Source organism: Cyphomyrmex costatus, unplaced genomic scaffold (genome assembly GCF_001594065.2).
Source record: "Cyphomyrmex costatus isolate MS0001 unplaced genomic scaffold, Ccosl1.0 scaffold160, whole genome shotgun sequence".
In the NCBI taxonomy this organism is placed as follows: domain Eukaryota; kingdom Metazoa; phylum Arthropoda; class Insecta; order Hymenoptera; family Formicidae; genus Cyphomyrmex; species Cyphomyrmex costatus.
The window spans coordinates 600391-625179 of NW_017275610.1; the positions used below are offsets into that span (position 1 = coordinate 600391).

Sequence of the window (24789 nt, forward strand, 5' to 3'; positions counted from 1 at the left end):
AAGGATTTCCATTAAGATTTTTTGGATAGAGATTAAAAATAAAGTCAATTGCAAGTACAATCGGTTAACCTCAACCATATTTAATTGTATATAGTACTCGGGTGGGAACTGACTGACTGATTAAAGTTCTTTTCAAAGTCAGTAAAAGAAGGACTTTAATATCCGCGACAGGTATATACAAATAACATACGAGTTGAATTAATTTGAAGTTAATTATTTGTATTATTATCAGTTGAAAATGTCTTCGAAAGTTTCAAATCTTAAAATGTACATATTAATACGCGAGTTTAATGATATATAAAACTTTAAGTGAATTTAAAACAGTGAAATAATTAAATACTTTAATTAAAGAGGTTGTTTGATCAACTATTGTCCCTGTGCCAATCACGTACAATGAGTACAACAATGCATTAATTTATATACGTTACATCGCGCTTGATTATCTGGGTATATGTGAAGTGTATGTGTATTTTGAATATCCATATTATATATTTGTAGAAAAGACTTATATGAGACAATCATCATGCATAGAAAAGCCTATATAGAGAAAGTGAAGAATCCCAGAGCGGATGCTAACTTCTTCAGCATATTAACTTTTTCGTAAGTATGGATAGCAAATGACGAATGCTATTTATGATAGATGAAACTAAGAACAAAGGTAATGCGATTGAGGGAAAAGTTCACAAAGTGTATTGACTTGATATATAAGATTCGAAAATTTTCTGTCTAAGAATATAACAAGTGTAAAATACATACTTTAATTACATTTGTATAGCAATGTACAATTTTATATTTGTCTGAAAATTTGTAATTTGGTAGACGAATATTTATCTTGCTGGCGTCAAGTTTTACGAGAAGAAAATTATCCCTAATTATTTTGCACCATATTTGATTGTTAATGTAATGACGCGGTTTCTCTATTGATTTAAAAATAGAAAGAAGGATGCAAATTAATTTTGTCAGATAATATGTTAATCGATAGTATCTTTGAAAATAAAAGAAAAAATTAGTATTCAAACGAGAAAGACAAAATGCAGGAATTGGAAATAGCGGATGGCTCATTCGATTAAAACGTGTTTGCCTTGCTTTTTTTCTTCGCAGTTGGATTCTACGCATTTTCTGGGTGGGTTATCGTCGAGATCTTGAAGTAACTGATTTATACACACCGCTTAAAGAGCATACAAGTGATATTCTTGGTGTTAAAATAGCGAAAGCCTGGGAGAAGGAATGGAAGGCGTACCAATGTCGGCTGGAGCTAGTTGCGAAGGGCAAATCACAGAAGGTCAAGGAGCCCAGCCTGATGAAGGTCCTCATCACGTGTTTAGGTTTCAAGACCCTACTGTGCGGAACTTTTTTGGCCGTTATAGAAACCTTACTCAGGTACAACCTCCCTTTTATTTCTTACCTAAAAATTTTACTATAAAGTTTCATCTCAATTTTTTATACTTCTTGGATTGGCGATGTTTTGACGATAAAAAAAACGATACAAATTGCAAGTAATTTAATCCTGTGAAATTAAATCTTTCATTCAGCAGTTTTTTAATATTATTAATAAAATTTCTGTTTTTAAAATTGAAAATATATAAAGATTTAACCAAGTAGAGATATAATTAAATAAATATTTAAATAAGTGATATAATTGTATGTTCAGAATTTCACGAAACAATGCAATAATTATTATAATTTTAAAATTAAAACCAAATTAAAATTCACAGATTTTTATAATCTAGAATCTAATTTTTTAAATCATTTTTAATTTACAAATGTCTAAAATTTTAAACTTTATGAGTAATGAAAATTATAATTGAACACAAAGTTCTTTTTTAATAATAAATAATTATCTAATAAAGTGATAATATTTCTAAATGTTCTCATATTCTAACGAATTTTCTTTGTAGAGTGGTGCAACCATTATTGTTGGGTCAAATGTTGCTCTATTTTAACACCACGGACATCGACAAGTTCTACGCGTACAAATGCGCCATCGGCATTATTTTGTGCTCTGCTGTAAATGTGTTCATAGTTCATCCTTACATGATGGATATGACGCATTTGGGTATGAAGATTCGCGTAGCCTGCTGTTCGCTGATCTACCGCAAGACGTTGAAGCTGAGCAGAACCGCGCTGGGCGAGACGACAATCGGCCAGGCAGTCAATCTGTTATCTAACGACGTCAATAGATTCGATATCAGTATCATATTTCTACATTATTTGTGGCTCGGACCTTTGGAGACCATCATCATCACATACATTATATTCCATTTGATCGACATCGGAGTATCATCTATTTTCGGTATTGCCTTTCTTCTGATGTTCATTCCTTTTCAAGGTGAGTAAGTCACTGCTCTGATTATTCCTATAGTAAACGTTTCTAATCTTTACAAGTCAGTTTCATCGGTTGATTATAAATTAAAAGTATCTTGATATATATGTATGACATATATGTGCCTTTTGTAAAATTAAGAATCGTTTCAATTATAAATAATTTCGCTGATGAGAAATCGTCATTTTGTTTTAATTAAAAATTCTTTCTAATCGTATGTCTAAAATTCCTCAGTGTGGCTGGGCAAGAAATCATCGGAGCTGAGATTAAAAATTGCCATCAAGACAGATGAGAGGGTGCGATTAATGAATGATATTATTAGCGGAATCCAAGCCATCAAAATGTATACCTGGGAGAATTTTTTTAGCGTGCTCATACAGAAAGCAAGAAAGTATACACTGATTATATAAACAATGATTGTATTGATTGTACAAAACACTGCAACATGATCATTAGAGATTTTAATTTCAGAAAAGAAGTTAATATCATTCAATGGGCATCGTGTGTCAGGGGTATCGTTAAGTCCTTCATTGTCTTCATAACAAGAATATCACTGTTCATTACAATATTGTCTTATATTCTATTTGACTACAAGATAACGGCCGAAAAGGTGTACGTGATAACTGCCTATTATAACAATTTAAGTTTAATTATGACTGCCTACTTTCCGCAAGGTATGCAATAATTAATGTAGCAATGTATATGATGATTATATATTTACAATGCTTTTTTTTTACTTTTTTAAATCTTTTTAATCTTTCTTTCCTTTTTTACTATTTAACACTCGATGATGAATTTCTTACTGAATTCACAGCAGAGCGACTTATGAAAATTTTTTATAATAATATTATAATATTTTTTTGGATGCAATAATTTGGTGATTGAAGCCACAATGGCCGTAATCGGATCAACAGTTATTAATACATAATTAGTCGATAACTGGGAACTATAAAAATTAAATAATTTATTGGTAGTTATAGAAGATAATTACTTAATTAACTATACAAAATATCACAACTACGGTGACGTTCTGTATTTTAATTTATAGAATAAACAAATTGATATTCGTGTAGACAGATCGTCTGATCGAATTGGACGATCTACCTACACGACTTATTAATGTTGTCCGTTGATTTTACTATATAATTGCCCACAAACACCCAGTAGGTCATACAGGATTCGGTTATTCTCTTTTTTCAATTACTATATATTTCATTTGATACTTTATGCACTTTATTATCTTAATATTATAAATTAAAGTTTCGTTTATGAATCACATCTACCGTAATTATTGTATAATACATTTTTTTATTCTTTTTTATTTGTCTTTTGTTTTTATGATAACACAGGAATAACACAAGTAGCAGAAACAATTGTGTCTATAAAACGGCTACAAAAGTTCTTAATGTACGATGAATTGACTCGTTCCGAGATCAAAGTAAAAAAGTACAATATGAAGAATAATAAGGACATAAGAGAAAATAACAAGAATGCGAAGGAGGATAACCAACAAGAGATAAAAAAAAATAATATCGGAAACTCAAAAAAAAATTTGATTGAGCAGAAGAAGAACGATGTTAGAGTCGTGGGCCAGCCAAACAATGTCGAGTATAGTATCCTCATTGAAAATGGAAATGCTAAATGGTTGGATTATGAACAAGAAGATACTCTATTGAATATCAACATGAAAGTACGTCCTGGTGAACTGATCGCTATTGTCGGCCAGGTTGGTGCGGGCAAGAGCAGTCTGTTGAACGTCGTTCTAAAAGAATTGCGATTGCAAAAAGGATCCATTCAAGTATGTTGACAATTCTTCTTTAATTAATGTCAAATATATAATATATTTAAAAATTTTGAATAAACTTGCCTATAAAAAATAAATTATTTAATCAATTTATTTTAAAAAATATACTATATAGAATTCTAATTAATTAAATAATTTTTAATCAAAATATTTATAAATTAACTAAATTTTATATATATATTATTATTATCTTTATAAATTTTTTTTCACAGGTTAACGGTAGGATTGCTTATGCCAGTCAAGAACCGTGGCTTTTTGCTGGTTCGGTGAGACAAAATATTCTATTCGGAAGAAAGATGGATCAAATTCAATACAATCGTGTGACTGCAGTGTGTCAATTAAGAAAAGATTTCAGTTTGCTGCCTTATGGTGATAAAACAATTGTAGGAGAGAGGGGTGTCAGTCTTTCCGGTGGCCAGCGTGCAAGGTTGATTTCATGGAATATTCTAATAAAACAAGATATGCTGAATTTATGGAAATGTTTAATTTTGATTTATAATCTCAGAGAGATTCTCTTATAATTGTTTTTACCTATATAATAAGGTTGTTAATCATAAATAATTCTATTTCTTGAAAAGTTTTGTGTATATATATGTATGTATTGATAAGGCACTGATAATTAATAGAATAAATTTGGCGAGAGCCGTTTATGCCGATGCCGACATATATCTCATGGATGATCCTTTAAGCGCCGTGGACGCTCATGTGGGCAAGCAGATATTTGAAGAATGCATCGATAAATATTTACGAGGCAAGACTCGGATTCTCGTCACTCATCAATTGCAATATCTATGCAATGTCGGTAAAATTATCGTTCTGAAGGACGGAGCTATCCAAGCTGAAGGGTAATTCTACTACACTTTCTATCTTTTTACTTCACCTTGTTATTTGCATAGGTTAATTACGTGCTAACATATAATAGTATATGACTGTCTTTCCGCAGATAAAAGTACAAATATCAATGTTAATTTGTTTGTAAGATGAAACAAATATTTAAAACATTGTCATTTCTATTGCTTCATATAAAAATATATATTCATCAGCACTTACGACAAGCTGGGTTCAATGGGAATGGATTTTAGTCGACTGTTAAAATACCAAGTAAATGCGGATGAGAAATCTTCTGTACTCTTCTCATCTCCTGTTAGCCGTAAAAATTCGCTCATCGCCAGTATCACGTCGCTGAGTTCCTTAATGACGAATAATACTTCAAAACAGGAACCTGAAGAGGTACAAAATTTAGAGATTTATTTTATGAATTACTTTCTAACACAACTAATATATATCTTGTTTAATTAATACTATTATTTGAAATAACTGAATTGATGAGAGTGTGTAGAAAAAAATAGTTATACTTAATGTAATTAAATTAAAACTTTTAAATTTTAAGTATTTGACACATAATTTTTATATAAAAGCATGTGTCTCGAAACCGTCTTATTTTTATCATAAAATAATTTTAGATTATAACAATAAATTATAATTAACAATGAATTTACGTTAATCGTTAATTTCAGGTGACTGAGAGGCAAACGGTGGGTAATGTTTCCAGTAAAATATTCACTGGTTATCTTCGTGCTGGCGGCAACTGGTGCATTATATTCATAGTAGCTATGCTTAGCATAGCAACACAACTAGCGGCTAGCGGCAGTGATTTCCTTCTTGCAAATTGGGTTAATAAAGAAAGATACTATGTAAGTGTATTATTAGACACTAAGTGTTGTTAAAATGATTGGAAAATTGAGATGTAATTGCTTTTCCAAAAATTTGAGAAATCTAAAATTCTATAACGAAGTTATATTTAGTGATATTTTTTACGTTAAGTTTCAAATACTTTTTTTATGTAAATGAAGCAAACAGTATACTTATTAATATCAATTATTATATTGTATTAAATAGTAATATAATTAGTTTATTAAGTCATTTTTAATCCCATCTTTGTTCAAAATTATTTTTGTTAAGAAGTTTGTGTCAATTTCGATTTAAGTAAAGAGGATTTAAAGAAATTATTGTTATTGTCGTAAAAAGTTCAACTTTTTAATAATTTAATTCCATTAAATTATTTTATTATTAAATAAAAATTTTGATGTTTTAAAATTAAAATATAAGACATTTAAAAGTAATTTTTTTTTAATGTGTGAGGAGAAAGATGTTCCTGTAGAAAGATTTTAGAGAAGCATAAGTTTCATGTTGAACTTAAAATTTGAAAATAAACTTGCAACTACAATTACTTTTTTCTACATTAAAAATATATTATTCATTACTTATATAATTCATAGATGAATCAAACAGAAGACGGTTTTGAGGAAAACATTCCCCCAAGAAGTTCCCTTACTCGGATGGAATACATCTATATCTACAGTGGACTAATCGTGCTTACTATCGGCATCACCCTTATTCGTTCATGGGCTTTCTTCTGGATGTGCTTGCGGGCCTCAATGCGCTTGCATGATCGTATGTTTCGCAGCATTAGTCGTGCCACTATGCGATTTTTCAATACCAACACGTCGGGACGTATCCTCAATCGCTTCTCCAAGGACATGGGCGCGGTAGACGAGATGCTGCCCATCGCGCTTATCGATTCTATCCAGATCGGTATGTCGCTGGTAACCGCCATTATCGTGATTGCTATCGCAAACTTATGGCTGCTGATACCTACGGTGATTGTCAGCATTGTCTTTTATTGCCTGAGAATCTTTTATCTGGCCACTAGTCATAGTGTTAAGCGTCTCGAAAGCATCAGTGAGTATCTTCAGCTAGTCTTTATAGTATAGAGACGACTTCTTCGATAGAATAAGATAAATTCGATCGCAGATTAAAATCAAGTCTCTTGAATTGGCGATGGATGTCAATTCCTAAGATAAAGTGAGTGGAATTTATAACTTTCTTTAGCCCGTTCGCCGATCTTCGCTCACCTCAGCGCGACTCTTCAAGGACTATCGACGATCCGTGCGTTTGGAATGGAAGCGATTCTCACGAAAGAGTTTGATAATTATCAAGATATTCATTCGTCCGCGTGGTACATCTTTATTGCATCCTCCCGCGCCTTTGCCCTCTGGATCGATGCTTTTTGCATGCTATATGTCACGGTGGTCACGTTGAGCTTCCTTGTGATGGACAACAATGTTATGTACGGCGGATACGTAGGCCTAGCAATCACTCAAAGTCTCAATCTTATTGGGAGATTAAATTGGTGCATGCGCCAGAGCACCGAGGTGGAGAATCAGATGGCCTCGGTGGAGCGTATTCTTGAGTACAAGTACTCGCTTATCTTTTGTATTTTTTCATGTCGTATTTATATTAATTACATATCAATTATCATGAGTCACTATTTATTTTATACTATAATATTTTAATTACAATTTTCAGTAATATATATAATATATGCACTAAAATTTATATTAAAATCGAGAAGTAAGCACAGGATTTAATTACACTAGTTTACAAAAATTTTTTTTTAAATTACTTTAGACCGGACTACGTGTGGCTTATAGATTTTTGGATGCTGAAAACGATGCCAGAAGCGAAAAAATTCTAGCACATCAGATTTCCAAGATAATTTTTTGTTGTAAATTATGTTATCTACCAATTTAGCGATCTGCCTGGATTATAAATTTCGTTCTCAAATATCATTCTATTACTGAACGTATATTATCTATTAAATTCTTAAATTCGTAATGTCTTAAATTTCTTCAAATCTTAAAATATTAAATCTCATAATGTTGAATTTGTAAATTTTCTAATTCTTGATTTTTTGAATATTTTTGCTACTTAAGATACATAACTGTTTTAATATCAATATATTTTCGTCTATTTACAAATTTGTGAATTTTAGGAAAAATTTCGGATATTTCTCAAGCATTCTAATTTCTTCAGATCGTTAAAATAACGTCTAATTTATATTTTCTGCTTTAATCTTTTTTCAGCAAAGTGGACAGCGAGCCCCCTCTCGAAAGTGTCCCCGATAAAAAGCCCAAACTCGATTGGCCACAGGAAGGTAAGATCAAGTTCAAGAACGTGTTCCTACGCTATGCGCCTTTAGAGCCGGCAGTGCTGAAAAACCTCAGCTTTGTTATCTTTCCGCGGGAGAAGATTGGCATCGTCGGTAGAACCGGTGCGGGCAAGTCATCTCTGATCCAAGCGCTTTTTCGCTTGGCTGATGTGGATGGTCTGATCGAGATCGATGAAGTTGACACAAGTCAAATAGGCTTGCACGATCTGCGTTCCAAAATCAGCATCATCCCGCAGGAACCGTTCCTGTTTTCTGGCAGCCTCAGGCAGAACCTTGATCCATTTGAATTGTATGCGGACGATCCACTGTGGCGAGCCCTAGAGGAAGTCAAATTGAAGGAACTAGGTTTGGAAACCCACATTAACGAAGGCGGCTCCAATCTCAGCGTCGGTCAGCGACAGTTGGTTTGTCTAGCGCGTGCCATTGTCAGGAACAACCCAATACTCGTGTTGGATGAGGCAACCGCGAATGTAGACCCGCGAACGGACGAGCTCATTCAGACAACAATCAGGAGGAAGTTCGAAAAGTGTACGGTGCTGACGATTGCTCATCGACTCAACACTGTCATGGATAGCGATCGCATTCTTGTAATGGATGCTGGTAACGCGGTGGTGAGTGACAATTCTTCTTTATGATCTTATTTTTCCATACATCTAAGTAGATTACGAACTTTTTCTTCATTTTATGATTATGGAAAATTAACGCAATTGCTATGATCGTAATTTAACGATAATTCTTGTAACACATTTTTTTATTTCTTATTTTAAATTATTATATACTTACATTTATTTTTAGTTTGGCTTATAAATGCATATAACTACTTCATGAGTTCTTCGAATTTTGTTTTTGATCATTTTTATGCTTTCTAAATTTATGGAAGTGAAATCTCACTCCATAAGGACTAAAATATTGAAAAGGAGTGAAAAATTTGCTCATATAATTTTCAATAAATGTCGATAGCACCTATTTTTTTGTTCTGAGATATAATCCATCAGTAAAAATAATCATTTTTACCATTACGTTATGTAAGTATATAAATACTTACATATAACGTAATGGTAACGTTGCACGTTTCAAGTAAAAGATATATGTAGGTAGTTTTTGTAACGAGAGTGCATCGTAAATTGCGAGGTTTTCCCTCAAAGTTGGACTTTTATCGTGTACAGGAATTTGATCATCCCTACGTGCTGCTACAGAGGGAGACAAGCTATCTAAAGAGCATGGTACAGGAGACCGGCACGACGATGGCGGAAGCTCTGGTCGGCGTTGCCCGCAACTGCTACCAAAATCGCGTTTTAATGCATCCACTGTGTTAATTCTTTGCCATTGCTTGTGATAAATATCAGTGATAGATCATTCCACCGATTTTTACGAGTTCTTAGATAAACTGTTTGAGATTTGAAAAATAAAAGAAAAAGTGCAATGTAGATAAAATTTGGCCCGAGAATTTAGAATATATAGCCGTTAATATGTTTACCCTGTTATTTATTTATTAGTATCTTTATTATTCTGTTTGTATGGAAATTGTATATATTCCCTTTTTTGATTATATCAAATTTTATTAGACGTCAGAATATCAATATGCAAATCAAATTTAAAATAATATATTAAGAATTAATTAAGATATACACATATATGTTTAATACATATAGTATATACATATATATTGTACATTATATGTATATATGCGATATATATAATACATTACGTATATGTATATAGAAAATAATATAGCAAGGTAAAAAGCTAAGAAATCTAAGGATCCGATGCAGATTTGAGGAAATAGTAGAAAATATTGTGCAAGCTTGAATTCGAAATTTATATGAATTCGAAACTCCAAGGAATCTAATATTTCGAAGAATTAGGAAAAAGTGAATCGGAAACTTTGGAATGCTTGAGAGATTACACACAATTGGCGAAATTCTTGTTAATAGGACAACAGATTAATAATCGTTTTGCTTCAAGTTTCATCTAGCTGTTCTTTATATTTTATTATAGTAATCATGGATTCTCTGTCACTTCAACGCGATTATCACTAATGCGTTTCATTAAGCCGCGTATACATGACGAACGATTGAAAAAACAGCGAATGCAAAACTTTGTATTATTATGTGTTACACAAAAGTCGCATAATTTTAATTGCTATGTGCAATAAACATTGAATTTGATCGAATGCTAATATTTGGTGCAATCAAGCAAAAAAATAAACTACTTACAAATACAAATATAAATGTCCGAATATTCGCGTTTGTTCACTAGGTGGGTTTGTGGCTTTATGCAGGAGGCAATCAACAAAGACCGAGTAAATTGCGATCCAACTGTAATTACAGTATATTTTAATACTAAGTCATTTTAAAATATCAGTTTGAAATATCAGGAAGAATTAAATTGGAACTATTGGGTCATCGATATGTCTTATCGTCAGCAAGCTATCATAAACATTTCTAGGAAACAATTTTTTGTATACATAATATTTACGCCATTTGATTATGTCGTTGATAAAAATATGACGCAAGTCAGCATTAAGATTAGTGTTAAAATTTTAAAAATACGTAACATTGTTTTAAAGCATTTAATAACTGTATACCCAGTATGAACATTAAAAAATGATGAATTATATATACCTTTTAAGAAACAGTTTGCAATATTTCAGTAATATTGCAACAACGTTCACAAATACTTCTTCTTCGAAATCGTTCTACTTTTATCTGAAACATTTTTTTGTATCTTTCACATTTTTCGAGACATTTACCTAGGTAAATTAGAATGAAACACCCTGTATAGTATACGTAACGTATACTATAGCGTTTCATTATTCAATAATAGCATTGAACGCAGCTGTTTGTTTGCTTACGTATACATTAATGACTTATGCCTATTTTAAAGTATTTTTATTTATCATTGCATTTTTTTTATTATAATTTAATTTTGAATTGAGATTGATTATAAAACCTTACAATTCTAAACTAAAACTTTCGCAGCATTTTTAATGCTTTCGGCAATGCCATTATATGGCATTCTATGACAAGGTTGATATTGTTATCGATAATTATATATTATTAAGTTATATGACTTTAAAAGTTAGCTATATTGTGACGTGTCAAAAAACCATTCAAGTTTGCTTTATCTATAAGGCATAGCATGAAGTTAGTCGTATAAAAACTTCCAAATAGTAAGAGAAATAATAAGTTTAAAAAATATTGTGGTCATCGGATCTAACAGTGGTACTTACGTAAGTTTTTTTACTAGTATGATATATAACTCAAATAATAATACAATTATAACTTTAAGTAATAATATAATACAATTTTTTCTTATTTTTGAAAGAATATTTTAATATATATTTTGGTATATGATTAAATATACGTTTATATAACTTCATTAATAGAAAAAATACTTATTTGTACAGATAAATGCCTAGAGAATAAAGATAAGGCTAATGAAATAAAAAATAGAAATTGGTATAAAATAAAAATTAAATATGAAAAATAATATAAGATACAACAGTATCTAAACTGTTCATAAACTTTTCGATTTAATTAAAGACAAAAAGAGTCAAATATAATTAGTAAATCTGCAGGTAAATTTAATATATATATATAGAGAGAGAAAGAGGGAAAAGCTTGAAATACTTGTACAAACTAGTTAGTAAAAAGTGTCAAGTTTGGATATTTATTTCACATTTAATATTAAATTAATTATTAGCTAATGTAATTTTAAAATCTCATAACTTACTTTAGCACTATAAAAAAAATAACAAAAAAGTAACAAATCGTTACTTTTCTGTGGTAACGCGCACAACCCTGCTGAAAAGTAATGATTAATTATTTTCAATGTTTTTCACTGTATTCTTTCTCTCTTTCTCCATATGCAACGTCGAGGATATAATCGCAGCATGAGCATATATATGTACATATATATATAAATGTGAAGCGTATTATACTACATTGAAAGTTCATTATTGTACTTTTGCAGAAAAGTTGTCCTGTGAGACAACGTTATTATGGATAGAAAAGTGTATACTGCAAAAGTAAAGAATCCCAGAGTAAACGCGAACATCTTCAGCATATTAACATTCTCGTGAGTACAAAAAGCTAACGACGAATACAATTCCTGACAGATTCTATTTTAGAGATAAGACTAAGGGAAGAGGTAGCAAGCTTCAGAGAGAGATGATTTTATGTGTAGTAAGATTTAAGTTTCTGGTCCAGGGATATAAAAAAAGTGATAAAATGAAACAAATACTTTTATTCTTTAATATGTAATAAATATATGATAACTCTATTTCAATGCATTTTTAGAAAAAGATAACACTACAGACGACACCGATCAATTTTTTCCACGCAATTGGACTTTAATTTTAAAAATATAAAGTAGTCATTAAAACCCAAATAATAATTAAATTATTTTAAAAATATTTTTAGTGAATAAAACATTAATTTTCCATTCTAAAAATGTATTGAATTAAAGAGCTAAATTATATTACAACACAAAAATGATTTTTAAATTATTTCTATTATTTTTAATAATTCATCACATTTTGTATTAATCTATTATGTAAAAACGATTTTTTACGTATTTATGCCTAAACTTTTGAACCTTACCATATACCTTCATACATACATCGATATATCAATGTCGATGTCTATACACAATAAATAGGATATTACGTTGTTTTGAATATTCATAGAATATCGAATTGTAATTGAGTATGGGTAAAAAAGCATATAATAACTTAAACAATATTAAATCTTAAATAACTTAAATTAATAATTTAAAAACTGAACGATTTGTGGATGGTTCGTGCGAGTAAAACGTGTGTGCTTTGCTTTTCTTCTTTGCAGTTGGGTTTTACCAACTTTTTGGCTAGGCTTTCGTCGAAATCTTGAAATAACTGATTTATACACACCGCTTAAAGAGCATACAAGTGGTATTCTTGGTGTCAAAATAGCGAAGGCATGGGAGAAAGAATGTGAGGCGTATCAATGTCAACTGGAGCAGATCGCGAAAACTGGGTCACAGAAAAAAGTCAAAGAGCCCAGCCTGATGAGAGTCCTCATCAGGTGTTTCGGTTTCAAGATTCTACTATACGGGATTTCAATGGCCGTTATGGAGATCCTGCTCAAGTACAACTTTTATTTCTTACCTCGAAATCCATTTATGGAGTCTTTTATTCGAAGTTTTGACATTTCCTGCATTGCCGGTATTTTAATGATATAAATATATTCATATAATTACAAGTTCAGAATTTTTACGAAGGAATCCAATGATTATGACATTTATATTATATTTTTTACATTTATATTAAATATATTTAACAAAAATCGTAATTAAAAATTATTAAATCCCTTTTTTGCAGAAACTTCTGCAAATTACGTTTAAAAAATTAAAATATATTCCCTAATTTATAATAAAACTTAACTTGAAAGTTATCAAAAATTACCAGAGTCTATACATTTCTTTTTGGATACTGCAAGTACCGATTTGTTGTTACCTTAAAACTGCTATATTCTTATGACAATGTGTCTTATGTAAACTAAAATTGAAAAATACAAAAACCCTAATTTATTTATACTATACATTAATCGAATTGACAGCACTTTACCATAAATTTCTTAGAGCAATTAATAATTATCAAATAACTTATTAAATTCATCTAAATTAGTAATAATGCTTCTCGTATGACCTAATAAATTTTCTCTCTTGATACAGGGTGCTGCAACCATTATTAATAGGTCAGATGCTGCTTTATTTTAACACTACAGATGTCGATAAGTACTACACATATGGCTGCGCTGTTGGCATCATTTTATGTTCCTTTATAAATGTATTCGTCTTCCAATTGTACATGATGAGTACTGTGCATATAGGCATGAAGATCCGCATAGCTTGTTGCTCGCTAATTTACCGCAAAACGTTAAAGATGACTAAAACCGCGTTGGACAAGATGACGATTGGCCAGGCAGTCAATCTGCTGTCCAACGATGTCAGCAAATTCGACATCAGTATCACATTTCTCCCTTATCTGTGGTTCGGTCCCTTAAAGACTATCATCATCACATACATCATGTACTATGTGATCGACATTGGAATATCGTCTATCATCGGTGTCGCTTTTTTACTGATGTTCATCCCTTTTCAAGGTGAAAAAATCATTGCTCTCTAATCATTTTTAGCAATTAAAGTAATTAAAAGTGATATGTACATTTATGTTTTGTTTGCAAAATTTGTAAACGTCTCAGGAATTAAGAATAGTTTAACAAATTTTTATGCGTATTTTATATTCAATTGAATTCAGTTAAGTAAAATTTTTTTTCTTAAATTAAATTGGATTTAAATGAATTAAATGGAATTAAGAAACTACATTTTCTATTCAGAATTTCGATCTGATCATTATTCACGGTGCATAAAAAAGCAAATATTATTTTTAGATTGAAGGGCATAGGAATGTACTTCATATTCTTATACTCATACGTAAATAAAAGTGTATTTAGATTAAAAAGAATTTATTTTATCATTCGCGAATGCGTATTTCTGCAAATTTTAATTTATTTCAATTTATTTTAATTCATTTTCATTTTTTGGGGTTTACATTATAAATAATTCCACTAACAAAAGTTATCTTTTTGTTGTACCTAAGTTCAGCTTTTGAGAAATTTTGACCACAAAAAACTTATTATAAACTGTGCGTCTTTTCAAATTTTTTCTCTAAATACTAAATTTTAAAATTTCTTTTAAAAATTACTAAATTTTTATTACTACATTTCAAAATTTCTAGGCTTATTGTTAAATTTTTAATTATTGAATTATATTAATTAAATAACACATATTGTTCAACAAATCAATAGAGTTACTGATTATACTTACGCCTTGTTCCTAAAATTCTCAGTATGGATGGCCCAAAAGTCATCAGAGTTGAGATTAAAAACTGCTATCAGAACCGACGAGAGGGTACGATTGACGAATGAGATTATCAGCGGAATCCAAACCATCAAGATGTATACCTGGGAGAATTTATTCAGCGCTCTTATAGAAAAAGCAAGAAGGTACGTATATTATTACGTTCTTGCTATTATCAATATTAGACAAAGATAAAATGATTCATTGCATTATACTACATTGTATTATCTGTATTTCGGTAAAAATTCAGATTAGGGGAGCATCCCCCAATGACCTTGACCTTGACATATGTTGTCAAAGTCATCACCTTGAATAACCTCCAACAGATTTTAGCAATCGCTCGTAATTCGTTAAAAAGTTATTAACAAAGAGTTTTGCTATATAACACAAAAAATCTATACTTTAAAATAAATTCATGAAAAGGCAAATAACTCTATGTACGCAGGGAGTTGTAGGTATACACGCAAAGCGAATTTTATCCCATCTCTCCTTCTGTCTAGAGGAATATATACCATATATTTAGAACATAAACATTTTTGCGAAGTAATGAATGATACTGTTTTTTTTATCAAAATTTGGTATTCTTGCTAATAACGTATCATTGTCAGTATACTTTTATACTCTCTAAAAATCGTGAACCCATGTAGAATCTCGCTATGTGTTGTAAAGTGTATGCGTAGATGCAGTAAATTTCATTGCCCCCTCCTCCTACAAGGGAAGCTCCGCTATGAAAAAAAACTAAATAGCAAAAAGAAAAGAAAAAAGGCATTAACACTATGAAATTTATTTACAGGAGAGAAGTTAATATCATCCAGTGGGTATCATACATTAGGGGTGTCATCATGTCTTTCATCATCTTTACCACAAGAATGTCGCTATTTATTACAGTGTTAGCTTACATGTTGTTCGGCTACAAAATAACGGCCGAGAAGGTGTTTGTGATAAATGCATATTATAACAGTTTATGCTCAGTCATGGCTATTTCCTTTCCGGACGGTATGTGATCTTGATTAATTCCGAAAATATGTGATAATTATATGTAAACAATATCGATAATATTGACATTTGGAACACTTTTTGGATAACTTTACGCAAACGCTGATATATATCAAGCAAACTTATTTATTATAATAATTGTGCTAAAATTATTATAATAAATATTATAATAAAACACAATTATTATAATAAATAAGTTTGCTTGATATATATCAGCGTTTGCATAAAGTTATCTGCGCTTAACTTCTAATGCCATTTTCTTTCCAAGTTTATATTTATTATTAAATATGAGATGAATAATTATGCATTTTTATTATTTTCTATTTATCTTTATTTATGGTAATCAAGGGATGACACGAGCAGGGGAAGCGATTGCATCCGTGAAACGGTTGCAGAAATTTTTGCTGTATGATGAACTGATACCCTCCGAGATCGAAGTGAAGAAATATATTAAGGAGAATAAGACAGAGAATACAAAGGAGGATCTAATCGAGCAAAATAAAAACGACTATACAATCGCACACCAGCCGAAATATATCGAGTATAGTATCTCTATCGAGAATGGCAGTGCTAAGTGGCTAAACTATGAACAGGAAGACACTTTGCAGAGTATTAACTTGAAGGTGCGTCCTGGTGAACTGATCGCTATCATCGGCCAGGTCGGTGCGGGAAAGAGCAGTCTGTTGAACATTATCCTCAGAGAATTGCGTTTACAAAAAGGTTCTATTCAAGTATGTTGATAATTTCTCTTAAACGGTTAATGTTAAATATCTATTTAAAAAATTTAAATAAATATTGAACAAATTATTTGAATTATAAAAATAAATTTATTTATTTGTGTGTGTATGTGCGTGTATGTGAAAAATTAATTTATTTTTTTGAAATATATATATATATACTGTATTATTAGAATAAGACACAGTTTCGCGTGTTTATTTAATACATCTTATTTTATGTATGGTATATATGTATTGACAACGTCCCAATTTACTACGTTCCCAATTGAATACATTGCGATAGACCACGTTACGATTGATCACGCACATTGAATTTGACCATGTTGCAATTGATAGTATGAGTGAGTTCACATTCCAATTGACCATGTTATGTCCGTATTACACTATCGACTGGAAATTGCGTCTGCATTTGTGTTTCTTGACCAATCAGAAAGGAACTTTTATTGACCAGTAGCTTTGTAAAGACAAGCTCTTGGTCAACAGTTTCTTTCTGATTGGTCAAGTTACTTGAACTTTTTTCCTTGAGGGAAACCAAAATTTAGACTCTCATGTGATTAATGAAGAAGATAATGATCCTTTCAAATATGTTTTCACAGATTAACGGCAAGATTTCTTATGCTAGTCAAGAACCGTGGCTGTTCGCTGGGTCGGTGAGGCAGAATATTCTATTTGGACGACAGATGGATAAGATTCAATACGATCGTGTAATTAAAGTGTGTCAATTAAGGAAAGATTTTAGTCTGCTGCCTTGTGGTGACAAGACGATTATGGGTGACAGGGGTATCAGTCTGTCTGGTGGTCAGCGTGCAAGGTTAGTTTTACAGAACATCTTGATAAAACATATAAAAATTTATTCAAATTTTTAATTTTTATTCATAAATTCAGATTTTTTTCAATTAATTTTGATATTAATAAATAATTAAAGATAAAAGATACTGTATTGATAAGTTGATTATTGACAGAATAAACTTAGCAAGAGCCGTTTATGCTGATGCCGACATATACCTCATGGACGATCCTTTGAGCGCCGTGGACGCTCGTGTCGGCAAGTATATGTTTGAAAAATGCATCGGTAAATATTTAAAAAACAAAACTCGGATTCTCGTGACACATCAGTTGCAATATCTTCATAATGTCGATAGAATTATCGTTTTGAAAAACGGAACCATCCAGGCAGAAGGGTAAGATTCTATTGCACTTTCTTTTTATTTTTTATGTTCGTATTTTATTGTAATGTCGCTATAATTTCTTTGGTGAAATAAGATTGATTGAGATTGACGTTGAATTTAAAGAAAAAAGAGAGAAGGAAGGATGAAAGTATTATTTTGTAGACTAAACAAAAAATATTATTTGTTTGTTGTTGAATATTATTTTTGTTGAAAGTTTTCATTAACAACACACATTGAGAGAAATGTTTGGTACGTGTAACCATTTATTTTATTGGCATGTGACTAACACTTTTTTACTTGTTTTTTTATATTGTATTGTTCTAATCAAAATTTTGTTACTCTCTAACATATCAATAAAATGAATGATTATATGTAATAAAACATTTCTCTTACAATTAGTGCAAGTTACAATATCTATGTAGATATTTAGATATCGAGTATATGAAAAAGAACAGTATCCTTTAATGGAAATTGATCACTTTAGCTTATTAATTTAATGATATAATAAAATTGTTTTATTTTATTTTAAGGTCTTATTTATTAATATGTCAGAAATTACTGTCTCTTAATAAAAAAATGAAGAAACATACAGTAAAGAACATTTCGTATTTGTATTAAAAACAGTTCACTCAAATTCTTGTAAAAATTTTGTATTAAATTTTTTAACATATTAGAGCGTTAATTTTACATAATATAATTATAATATTTAAGTAGTTAATTATATTATTTAAATGTTAAATTGATATTTAACATTTCTTTTATGCATTATTATGCATAAGTGAGCAGATAACATAAAAATAATATATTTTAAAACGTAAGTTCTAAAATGAGTGAATAAAATTTGCGTTAATTTAACACATTACCAATGTTAATTTTACCGAAAAATCTTTTATGATTTATTTACAAACTGTGTCAGTATTACCTTTTTGTGTTTATTTTCTTAAATAATATTTATGTTATTTTCTAACTTAATCATTTTGTCTTAAATTATCACTTAAATTGATTTGGACACGTGAGATAAAATATATTAAATTTAACACCAATTTTAACATGAAAAGTTCGAATGCCTGTGTGTCTAAGCCATGAAAATGACGAAATCCAACATTTCGTTATTTTCATAAAAAAAATTCGCTTGCCTCAAGTTAATGTAAATATTTAGAACGTCGTCACTTTTATTTTTTATATAAAAATTTTTATTCTCAGTACTTATGACGAGCTAATCTCAATGGGAGTGAACTTCGGCAGATTGTTAGAAGACCAAACGAAGGCTGATAGAAAAATCTCTCAACCTTCTTCGACTCCTGTTAGTCGTAGCAATTCACGCACTAGTAACACGTCGCTCAGTTCTTTCATGACGAATAGTACTTCGAAACAAGAGCCTAATGAAGTAATTTGGACTTCTTTTCCAAACTATTTTCTGAATTATTACAACATGCATCTTATTTATCTGATATTGCAGTTTAGAAAAAATAAGTGTCTATAAGTTGTCAAAATATCAGTTTAGATATTTTATCTTTTCAAGAGAGAATAGTAATTAAATGAAGATGCCTCTCTCTTCGTGCTGATACTTGATACTCATTTTTAGCATCAAAATAAGTGACATGATTAAAATTAATGCTTGCTGTTATTCGGCACCATATTGAGTTTTATATATAATTTTTGTAATTCTTTAATTATATCATTTTTTAATTTCGATGTATGAATGTCTCAAAAATACGAACGCTATATTTTCTCATTATTAAAAATTATAGATTTTGACGTTAAATTACGGTAAATGGTAATCATTGACTTTAGGTGAATGAGTTGCGAGCGGTAGGCAATGTTTCCGGCAAAGTATTCATTGGTTATCTCCATGCTGGGGGCAATTGGTGCATAATATCTGTAGTGGCTACGCTTTTTATCCTGACACAATTAGCTGCCAGCAGCGTTGATTACTTTCTTGCACAATGGGTTAATATAGAGGAAAACTACGTAAGTATATCACTATGTATAGAGTGTTTCAAGAGGAAAAGTCGATATTCTAGTAGATGATGATATCATACATTTTAAGCAAAAGACATTTTAACTCTCTCTTGAACGATAAATTATTAAATACAAAATACATTTTTTTTTTCAAACAATAATTTTAAAATTTTACATTCAATTTCCAAATTTTAAAAATATAAATTTATAATTTAATTACAGTAAATTAAAATAAAACTTTAATAAGAGATTTAAAATTAAAATATGAAATTTCTTAGTGTGAATTTTTTTTTATCCGCAGCTCTGTTTATATAATTGTTTTTAATACATCCTTCTTAAAAAATGTGTTATTAATTGTATTGTTTGGTTCGTAGTTCTTTTCATAATAGATTAATTATTATATATTATTATATAATTTTATAGATAAATCAAACGAATGATGGCATTGTGGAAGATCCAAGAAGTCTATTCACCCGCATGGAGTGTGTCTACATCTACAGCGGATTGATCGTGCTGACAATCTGCATCACCTTCATTCGCTCGTGGGCCTTCTTCTGGACGTGCATGAAGGCCTCGATGCGTTTACACAATCGTATGTTCCACAGCATCAGTCGTGGCACTATGCAATTCTTCAAAATCAACACATCGGGACGTATACTTAATCGCTTCTCTAAAGACATGGGCACGATAGACGAAATGCTGCCTTCTATGCTTATTGATAGCATTCAGATTGGCCTTTTGCTGCTCGGTATCGTCATCGTAATCGCTATTGTGAACGTGTGGCTATTGATACCCACGGTGTTTCTCGGCTTTGTCTTTTATTACCTGAGAGTCTTCTATTTGACCAGCAGTCGCAGCATAAAGCGTCTCGAAAACATTTGTGAGTATTTTCGATTTATCTTTCTAGTACAGATACAGCTTCCTCAATGGTTTTTAATTGTAGATTCGATCGCAAATTGAAATTATTTTTGAAATCATGAATTTTAATGAATTGACAGTATATTTTAATTCTTCTAGTATACATATACATATATATTTGTGTATACATATACTATATATAAACTTAGTGGAATTTATAATTTTCCTCAGGCCGTTCACCGGTTTTCGATCACCTGAGCGCGACTCTTCAAGGACTACCGACGATTCGCGCGTTTGGAGCGGAAGCGATTCTGACAAAGGAATTTGATAATTACCAGGATACCCATACGTCAGCATCATACATCTTCTACGCATCCGCGCGCGCTTTTGGCTTCTGGCTGGATATTTTCTGCGTGGTGTATATCACGTTGGTCACGCTGAGCTTTCTTGTGATAAATAGCTATAACCGCGGTTCAATGTATGGCGGATATGTAGGCTTGGCGATCACGCAGGGTATTAATCTCACTCGGATGTTACAGTGGGGTATGCGCCAGAGCACCGAGGTGGAGAACCACATGACTTCAGTGGAACGTGTTCTTGAGTACAGGTATTCACATATTCTTTAGATACTAATGTTGTTTTTGTATATTAATTGGTTATTTTAAATAAAATGTTATTAATAAATAAAGCATTACCTTGCTAATTATATAATTTATAATTATAAATCATACTTTTATAAGTTATATTTTATTATAAATTATATTTTCAATTAAATGTTTTAAATTTTTAGTATTAAGAGCTCTAAATATTAAAGTATTAAATTCGTAAACTTAGAGATTCTTGATTAAGTCTTTTAAATATTCTTTACTATCTCAGATTCACTCTTTTAATCGATGCATTTGTACATGTTCGTAAAATTAAAAAAAAATTGTCAATATAGATTTCTTTAAAATATTTTGATTTCTTTAGATTATTAAATAACGCCTTATTAATATTGCTTCAATTTTTTTTTAAGCAATGTAGATAGTGAGCCCCCTTTTGAGAGTGTTCCGAGTAAAAAGCCCAAGCCCGAATGGCCTCAGGAAGCCAAAATCGAGTTTAAAAACGTGTTCTTACGTTATGCGCCGTTAGAGCCACCAGTGCTCAAAAACCTCAGCTTCGTCATCTTTCCTCAGGAGAAAATCGGCATTGTAGGCAGGACTGGCGCTGGCAAGTCATCTCTGATTCAGGCAGTCTTCCGTCTGGCTAACGTGGATGGTTTGATTGAGATCGACAAAATCGATACGAGTCAGATCGGCTTGCACGATCTTCGTTGCAAGATTAGCATTATCCCGCAAGAACCATTCCTATTTTCCGGCAGCCTGAGACGTAACCTCGATCCGTTCGATTTGTATCCAGACGAACCTCTGTGGCGAGCTCTTGAGGAGGTCGAATTGAAAGAAATAGGCTTGGAGGCCCACATCAATGAGGGCGGTTCCAATCTCAGCGTTGGTCAGCGACAGTTGGTCTGTTTGGCCCGTGCTATTGTAAAGAACAATCCGATACTCGTGCTAGATGAAGCAACTGCGAATGTGGACCCGCGAACAGACGAGTTGATTCAAACAACGATCAGGAAAAAATTCGAAAAGTGTACGGTGCTAACGATTGCCCATCGGCTTAATACCGTTATGGATAGTGATCGTATTTTGGTAATGGTCGCTGGCAGTGTCATGGTAAGTCAATTTTTTATGATTTTGGCATTTATTATGGAAATTTTGCGATTCCGATAGCCTGTACACGTATAGGTTTTGACTTGTTGGGATGTCACGTAAATGTTTTATAATAAGTGATATGCATCGAACTAAAGGACATAATCATAAAAGTGGAATAAAAAACAAAATAAAAAGTGGTTCGCAAATTGCAAGATCTTTTTTCAAATGCAAACTTTTGTCATGTGCAGGAATTCGATCATCCTCACGTGTTACTGCAAAAGGAGACGGGCTACTTGAAGAGCATGGTTCAGGAGACTGGCACGACGATGGCGGAGGCTTTGGCCAACATCGCCCGTGACAACTATCAGAATCGCATATTTACGTCTCTTTAATGTACTCACAACGTAAATTTCTTGTAATTGCGTCTCATATGCACCGTAATATATTGCAGCATAAAATTCGCTGATTTTTTAGCAACTATTAAGCAAAATCCTTCGAATTTCAGCGAAATGTAAGAGAAAAAAATTGCTGATACGAAATTATGTATAATTTTAGTATTTAGTATTACGTATGATTATTTATAATACATATCAATTTTTTTATATTTCTCCAAACTAATTTCCTCCAAAACAAATAAAGTAAAAATTATTCTTACGTTTATTTGTAACGTCTTTTCATAGTCATTATTATTTTTATTGCCCTAAAAAGTAATTTTACAAAAAAAAGAGGAATGTATGAACATATAGAGACATATTTCATATATAATTATACATATTTATGTATATTTATGCATGAAAAATCTTTTACCAAAATTGTTCTTGATTATTTATACGTATATATGTAAAATTTGCTTTTATATATTAAAACACAAATGAAAATTAAAATTTCATTTAATACTTGTGATTATAATATTTGATATCTTTATTAAAATTATAAGTACATAACACACAAATATTCCTTCTTATGCAAGTTGGCAGTCATCGAGGTCGAACGTGTTTATTAATTTCTCCATCGTTACGGTGCGCTGTTCTTGATACTTTTATCTTTTAATTAATTTTCTATATATCACTTGCCACGTGTGGTTTTTATTGGCATGTGATGTGTAGTGTTATGGCAGATCAACGTGTCAAAGCACCAAGTGCTTCGACTATGTCTGCTATTTGCGTGAATAGCTTTGTTGCAATTTATACACTGTTTGCTGCAGTTCTTCGGTAAAATTTAAAATATGTGTCTTATGAAGACAAGTTTATAAGCTTTGGGCTCGCTACTTGGACTCTACCTTTGGTTCTCGCCTGTGATTGTTTTGGCCATTCTCTCGATAGGTCAGTCGATTCGTAATTTAAATTTTGTTTTAATTTATATTTTTTTTCCTTCCTCACGATTAATTAATTTTAAATATGGTCATGTATAATTTTTAGTTAATATCATATTTCATACTATCTGACATTCAAATTTTCATCCTATTGAAAGCACGAAGAATACGGACTGATATACTGTCAAATTTTACAGGATAACGGATTTTGTATTAATAGTATATTTGTATTAAATTGTAAAATTGAAAATTGTAACATTGAAAATGACCCGATCGGAGTCGAAACGTCTGTTAATTTTGTAACTACATGTTATAATATTAAAGTTTCGATTTTTATATATTACTGGCTCTTTGCCCTTTATTATTTTAATTATTATTATATTTTATTTTCTGTGTTGTTCTATCTCATTATAACATTTTTTGTTCGTTTATTATACATTTATTAAATTTTGTTTATATCTTTATAGTATAACCATATATTTATGATTATTTATGATACTCGTTATGACAGTAACAAATATTGTTATTGTCGTTGCACAGATCTTAAACATAGTAAAAAAGATGCGCAACGAAATATTGTATAACAATATCGTTACTGCCATGCCGATTACACAAATACAGGGGCAGTACTCCTGTATTCGGTAAATGTTTACAATAACGGAAGCAGCTGCGATCTTCTTGACCTTGACATATGTTGTCAAGGTCATGACCTTGAATAACCTCCAACAAGTTTTAGCCGTCGCTCGTCCTTGGTTAAAAAGTTATTAACAATCATAGTTTTAAAACAAACGTATTATTTCTACTATACATGTATGATATTTAATACTATTCTACACCTACCTTGTTCAGAAACGTTAAACTTTCCACGCGAGGAAACTTTTACCACCCTTCCCCCCGGCTATGTGAAGTTGGCCCCCCCCCCACTATTGCAAATCTAAAAATGACCATGACCATTCGTTTGGTGGTCGTTTGGTGGTGTTTGGTAGTCCATTCCGGACGTTTGGTAGTCAAAGATATAATGAGAA

General features: G+C 31.2%; 2 protein-coding genes across 4 annotated transcripts; both read left to right on the top strand.

Annotated features, from left to right (window-relative positions):
* The first annotated feature begins 492 nt into the window (after positions 1-492).
* Positions 493-9597, top strand: LOC108771549 (multidrug resistance-associated protein 4-like). Of its 3 annotated transcripts, none has more exons than XM_018536865.1 (14): positions 493-600; positions 1102-1380; positions 1899-2329; positions 2558-2714; positions 2795-2997; positions 3673-4121; positions 4340-4554; positions 4754-4972; positions 5171-5357; positions 5645-5821; positions 6407-6869; positions 7020-7386; positions 8054-8750; positions 9306-9597. In XM_018536865.1, exons 1-14 carry the CDS (start codon positions 524-526, stop codon positions 9453-9455), a joined length of 4071 nt encoding a protein of 1356 aa, XP_018392367.1. In that variant the 5' UTR covers positions 493-523; the 3' UTR covers positions 9456-9597. The 3 variants fall into 3 exon arrangements, with proteins under 3 accessions (XP_018392367.1, XP_018392368.1, XP_018392369.1); XM_018536866.1 differs by lacking the exon at positions 7020-7386 and having other exon boundaries at positions 6407-6722; positions 8054-8124; positions 8220-8750; XM_018536867.1 differs by lacking the exon at positions 493-600 and having other exon boundaries at positions 1108-1123; positions 1209-1380.
* Positions 9598-12121: 2524 nt separating this feature from the next.
* LOC108771554 (probable multidrug resistance-associated protein lethal(2)03659) lies at positions 12122-22897 on the top strand. The gene is made up of 14 exons (XM_018536873.1): positions 12122-12219; positions 12984-13265; positions 13852-14282; positions 15029-15185; positions 15833-16035; positions 16384-16766; positions 17369-17583; positions 17735-17953; positions 19145-19328; positions 19736-19912; positions 20327-20783; positions 20993-21368; positions 21777-22473; positions 22701-22897. Exons 1-14 carry the CDS (start codon positions 12143-12145, stop codon positions 22842-22844), a joined length of 4002 nt encoding a protein of 1333 aa, XP_018392375.1. The 5' UTR covers positions 12122-12142; the 3' UTR covers positions 22845-22897.
* Positions 22898-24789: the final 1892 nt, after the last annotated feature.